We start from the raw sequence: 6,011 nt of genomic DNA on the forward strand, positions 1-6,011 counted from the left end.
CTGCCTCAGCCTCCTAGGTAGTTGGGATTGCAGGCATGCGCCAGCACACCTGGCTAATTTTTGTATTTTTAGTAGAGAAGGGGTTTCACCATGTTGGCCAGGCTGGTCTTCAACTCCTGACCTCAGGTGATCCACCCACCTCAGCCGGCCCTTTTTTTTTTTTTGAGACAGGGTCTTGCTCTGTCACCCAGGCTGGAGTGCAGTGGCACAATCATGGCTGGACCTCCCAGGCACAAGCAATCCTCCTGCCTCAACCCCCAAGTAGCTGAGGCTATAGGTTTGTGCCACTATGCCCAGCAATTTTTTTTTTTTTTTTTTTTTTTTTTTTTTTTTAGAGATGGGGCCTCTGTATGTTCCCCGGGTGGTCTCAGACTCCTGTGCTCAAGTTATCTGCCTGCCTCAGCCTCCCAAAGTGCTAGGATTACAGGCATAGCCCCCATGCCCGGCCTCAGCCAGATCTTCCCTGGGCTTGCAACATAAGGCCCAAAACAATAGAATAGAAGTGAGGGGAGTTTTCCCTTTACTACCAACCACGTGAATGAGGCCTAAAGTGAACTAAGGAAGGGAGAGTGGGCCAGAGCCAGGGCTGTGGTCACCAACTCCTTGAGTCTGGAGGGAGTTGGTGTAGGGGAGGAGGCGGGAGTGGCAGAGACTCAAGACTTAATGGGTGAATTCTAGGGCAGCCCCAGAGGTTACGTACGTGGCTGTGGCTTCAGACAGACCTGGATTCAAGGTCAAATGAGACTGGCTCCACCATTTACGATCTTAGCAAGTCACTTAACATCTAAGCCTCAGTTTTTTCACCAGTCAAATGGGGATAAACATAACACCTGCTGCAGGGCACCACAGAGGGAATCAAGTGAGGGAATGCATAAAGCATGGAGCACTGTCCAGGCCAGCTTTGGGATTCCTCTCATCCGCCCACCCCTCCCTGGGCCCTCACAGCCACTCCCTCACCTCAGTCCCCTTCCACCACAGCTTAGTCACCCGCTTGTCCCTTCCCTCACTCCCCTCACTCATCCTCAGCTAATACAAACAACCCATCTGCTTGCTACTTTCTCTACCCAAACCACAAAATGCTAGGTCTTGACTGGGTGCGGTGGCTCATGCCTGTAATCCCAGCACTTTGGGAGGCTGAGGCAGGCGGATCACTTGAGGTCAGGCATTTGAGACCAGCCTAGCCAACATGGTGAAACCCCGTCTCCACACACACACACACACAAATACAAAAAAGTAGCCAGGCGTGGTGGCACACACCTGCAGTCCCAGCGATTCAGGAAGCTAAGGCAGGATAATTGCTTGAATCGAGGAGGTGGAGGTTGCAGTAAGCCGAGATCGTGCCACTGCACAGAGCAAAACTCTGTCTAAAAGCAACAACAACAACAACAAAAACCCCAACAACAACAACAAAACAAAACGCAAGGTCTTAAACTTCAGAAATAATCTATTTCAGTCTTCCCAGTTCCTTGAAATGAGGAACTGAGGCCTAGAGAGAGAAAGCCCAACTAAAACCAGGCTTCCCGATTCCTCATCTCCAGCACTTTCACAGAACTCTACCATCCCCTCTACAATCTAAATATTTCCCAAGCTTTCATTCAGAACCTGCAGCCCATCTACAACCTTCCCTTGAAACCTAAATCTATCCCAGCCTTTCTCCTTGAGCTCCTATACCCTGCCCCTATCTTCTTTAAGCAACAAACTCATTTATGACTATTTGCTATGTGCTGGCTCTTTTAAAATTGGTTATTATTACATGTAATCCGGCAGTTCTTTTGTTAAACGGTCAGAGAGGTAGAGTTTCTGGCCCAGGGTCTCAGAGTTGGTCAGTGATTAGACCAGGATTCAGCCTGCAGGATGCATGACTCCAAGCCTCGGGCCCTACTTACTCCCACCGTTGCCTCTGGATTGACCTCTCTCCTATCTCCTAGGATCTAGCCTGCTCCCTCAGCCAGGGCCTTAGAACCTAGGGCCTGGTATTATCCAACCCCAGATCTGCAGAAAGGAAGCCACACCCCTCCTCCACCTTGTAGGCCGTCCTTCCTCTCCCTGCCTCACCCCGCCTCCCCTGCCTCCTGGTTCAAAAGCAGCCAAGCCAAAAGAAGCCTCCAGACAGCCCTGAGATCACCTAAAAAGCTGCTACCAAGACAGCCAAGATCCTACCAAAATGAAGCGCTTCCTCTTCCTCTTACTCACCATCAGCCTCCTGGTTATGGTACAGGTAAGAGCAACCCCTGGCACCACTGCCAGGACTCCCCAAAGTTGCTTGGCATGGAGGGAGGGCATACAGGATGTGAGCTCCCAGAGACCCAGCCTTCTCTCCTGAGAGCACAGCAGATGGACTCCAACAGGAAAATCAGGGACACAGCGGGCCTGGCCGCCCAGCTTTCCAGTTCTTCTGGCTGGAGCTGGACTGCTTGCAGGCTGCCCTGATAGAAACCTGTATCCAAGCTGGGGAGCACTTACAGGGTGCCAGGAGCATTGGGGCACCCAAGGGGTGCTGTGGAATAATAGAGAATTAAGAGACTTGGGAAGACAACCCTAAGTGAGGAAGACATCGGCCCACAGGGAGTCTGGGGAGATGGTCCTTTGGGGAGAGGCCAGATGTCCAAGTGGAGCCTGCTGTGGTTCTGGAGGTGACAGGGGACACTCCAACCCCCACTCCCCTGCCAGAGAGAAGCCTGGATGTTCAGGAATGCAAAGAAGACAGGACTCTCCCACTTCAGAAATTATTGGAGTCTCAAAAGCGACTGCTATTCCAGGAGGCAGCTTTGGTAGCATCCCAGGTGCCCAGAGGGGAGTCAGTACAGGAGACCGGACATCAAGTTCTTGATCAAGGACAGCTTGATCACCATCAAAACCAGCTTAATCTCCATCAAGAACAGCTCTAGTTGCAGCTCCATCAAGCATTAAGGACAGCTTGATCACCATCTGGCCACTTCCCCACCCCACATCTAGCCACCCACGCTTTGCAAAGTGCTTTCTCACTCAGCCCGGGCTCTTGTGACCTTCACTACTGTGATGAACTTCTCCCCACTCAGAAGAGGAAACTGAGGCTCAGGGAAGCTAAGCCCTTTGCCAGGCTAGGAAGGTCAAGGGCCAGGGCTCCCGTCTCCCTCTATGCCAGAGGGGCTGGTGGCTGGGGAGAGGTAAAAAGAAAGGTTCTGTGACCGGGCACGGTGGCTCACGCCTGTAATCCCAACACTTTGGGAGGCCGAGGTGGGCTGATCACCTGAGGTCAGGAGTTCAAGACCAGCCTGGCCAACATGACAAAATCTCGTCTCTACTAAAAATACAAAAATTAGCTGGGTGAGCCAGGCACGGTGGCTCATGCCTGTAATCCCAGCACTGTGGGAGGCTGAGGCGGGCAGATCACGAGGTCAGGAGATTGAGACCATCCCGTCTAACACGGTGAAACCCTGTCTCTACCATAAATACAAAAAGAAATTAGTCAGTCATGGTGGTGGGTGCCTGTAGTCCCAGCTACTTGGGAGGCTGAGGCAGGAGAATGGTGTGAATCCAGGGGTGGAGCTTGCAGTGAGCCGAGATCGTGCCACTGCACTCCAGCCTGGGCGACAGAGCGAGACTGTGTCTTGGGGGGGAAAAAAATTAGCTGGGTATGATGGTGGGCGCCTATAATCCCAGCTACTCGGGAGGCTGAGGCAGGAGAATCGCTTGAAACCGGGGGTGGAGGTAGCAGTGAGCCGAGATCGCACCACTTCACTCCAGCCTGGGCAAAAGAGCGAAACTCTATCTCAAAAAAACAGAAAGATTCTGTGAAATGGGGTGGGCAGGGGCAGTGATCACCTCTGTCCCTGCCTGTGTCAAAGCAGGGAGCAGCCAAACATCCTGACAGGACCTTGTGGAAGAAGTAGTGGTCACATGGGACAGAACTGAGGACTGTTTTATGGAGGTGGGGGGATGGAGGGCAGGGAGGGTAGAAAGGGGGCTGCATCTTTAAATAACAAACAGGAGATTCAGAAGTCCCCTGAGGGCTGGGTATGGTGGCTCACATCTGTAATCCCAGCACTTTGGGAGGCCAAGGCGGGTGGATCACCAGGTCAGGAGTTCGAGACCAGCCTGACCAACATGGTGAAAACCCGTCTCTACTAAAAGTAGAAAAATTAGCCAGGTGTGGTGGCATGTGCCTATAGTTCCAGCAACTCAGGAGGCTGAGGCAGGAGAATCACTTGAACCCGGGAGGTGGAGGATGCAGTGAGCCGAGATCGCACCACTGCAGTCCAGCCTGGGTGACAGAGTGAGACTCTGCCTCAAAAAATAAAATAAAATAAAATAAAATAAAATAAAATAAAATAAAATAAAATAAAATAATAAAGTCCCCTGAGCTTATCCCACTTCTCCTCCTGCAGATACAAACTGGAGTCACCAGCCAAAACGCCACCAGCCAAAGCAGCCCCTCAGCATCCAGCAACTTGAGTGGAGGCGGTTTCCTTTTCTTCGTGGCCAATGCCATAATCCACCTCTTCTACTTCAGTTGAGGTGACACGTCTCAGCCTTAGCCCTGTGCCCCCTGAAACAGCTGCCACCATCACTCGCAAGAGAATCCCCTCCATCCTTGGGAGGGGTTGATGCCAGACATCACCAGGTTGTAGAATTTGACAGGCAGTGCCATGGTGGCAACAGCCGAAATAGGGGGGTAATGATGTAGGGGCCAAGTACTGCCCAGCTGGGGGTCAATAAAGTTATCCTTGTACATGCAGTGGGGTCCTGTGTGCGGTTACTGTCCATTCCTATGCCCCAAGAGCCAGCTGTGCAGCAGCACCAGGGAGCTTCCCATTCCCCCATCAGCAGGGAAGTTGGCAACAGGGAGCAGCCCCCAGCTTCCCGACCTAAATTCCAACGCTGAGGGCCCCTCCCCTCAGAAGCACGTTACGGGGACAAGGCCCAGAACCTGGCAGCCTCACCAACCCCTGCAGTTGCATTTGCTTCACCCATCCCTGGGTGTTTGGGAATGATGGTACTAGAGATGCCACTACCCTGGACATCCCAGGCTCAGAGAGCCTCTACCCCACTACCTGGGTATCTTCAGAATGACAAATCCAGGGAGATCCCCAGACCCAGGGACACCCCTCAACATGGTCTTTAGATCCCCAGCAAACCAGCCCCACAGGCATCTGGAGCTGGAGAAGGATGACTGGTGGCTGTCTACCTCCCATGCTGGCCCAGGGGCTGGGAAGGCAGGAAGGGCAAGCAGCTGCTCTGACCACTCCCACCCTCCTGGGCTTGGGGGAGGTGGGTGCTGCAGAGATGGAAGGGAGCCCCAGGGCACCCCCCAAGGGCCCCTCCCACCTTGGCTTCTTCCTTGAGGACCTCCAGGGACAGAGGGAGCTCCCCCTCTTCTATGTCCTGCCCTCTCTGAGGTGGGTTAAAGACCCAGACGCCCTGTCCTGGCTTCTCTAAGACCAGAGTTGGGGTGAGTGCAGCAGAGCCCTGGAGGCACAGCCCTTCAGGGTGTGGCTCACACTTATCTCCCGTGCCTGGCCCAGGGCGCCCCCATCACGCTAACTTCCACGTTTTCACCCTGGACTTGTATGCATCCCTAGAATATTCTTTATCTCTGCCTCCTGGAGTCTGGCTAACTCCTTCCCACCCTGACAACTCAGCTGCAGGTCCCTGATGTGTGCAGAGGGACATCTCAGCCTGCCCTGCACCCCTTTGGGGGGGTGACGTTCCTGCTGTGTGAGTCCCTCTACTTCTTTCCTCCCTTCTCATGGATGCATCACCCTACCCGTCAGGATCCTCTATGGGACTGGGAGTTCCCTAAGGACAGGGACCAAAAGGCTCAGTTTGTGTCTGTGCCCGCACAGCCGAGGGCCGGCTCAGACCCGGCTCTCACAACACATCATTTGGGTGGCCGTGCGAGACTACACTCCCCAGTTAGTCCGGTCCCAGGGCGCCCTCTGATGGCAGAAGGAGACCTAACAGCTGAACCCCAAAGCTGGAGCCAGGAGGGAAGAAGTCAGCCTGAGCCTCAGGGAAGAAGCCAGCCTGAG

The 6,011-nt window shown here is 53.6% G+C and overlaps 1 protein-coding gene across 1 annotated transcript; it reads left to right on the forward strand.

Annotated features, from left to right (window-relative positions):
- Positions 1 to 2,049: 2,049 nt before the first annotated feature.
- CD52 (CD52 molecule) lies at positions 2,050 to 4,717 on the forward strand. Its single transcript, XM_050793932.1, has 2 exons — positions 2,050 to 2,218; positions 4,368 to 4,717. Exons 1-2 carry the CDS (start codon positions 2,165 to 2,167, stop codon positions 4,494 to 4,496), a joined length of 183 nt encoding a protein of 60 aa, XP_050649889.1. The 5' UTR covers positions 2,050 to 2,164; the 3' UTR covers positions 4,497 to 4,717.
- The last annotated feature ends 1,294 nt before the right edge of the window (positions 4,718 to 6,011 follow it).

The sequence above is a fragment of the Macaca thibetana genome, chromosome 1, assembly GCF_024542745.1.
Source record: "Macaca thibetana thibetana isolate TM-01 chromosome 1, ASM2454274v1, whole genome shotgun sequence".
NCBI classification, from domain to species: Eukaryota; Metazoa; Chordata; class Mammalia; order Primates; family Cercopithecidae; genus Macaca; species Macaca thibetana.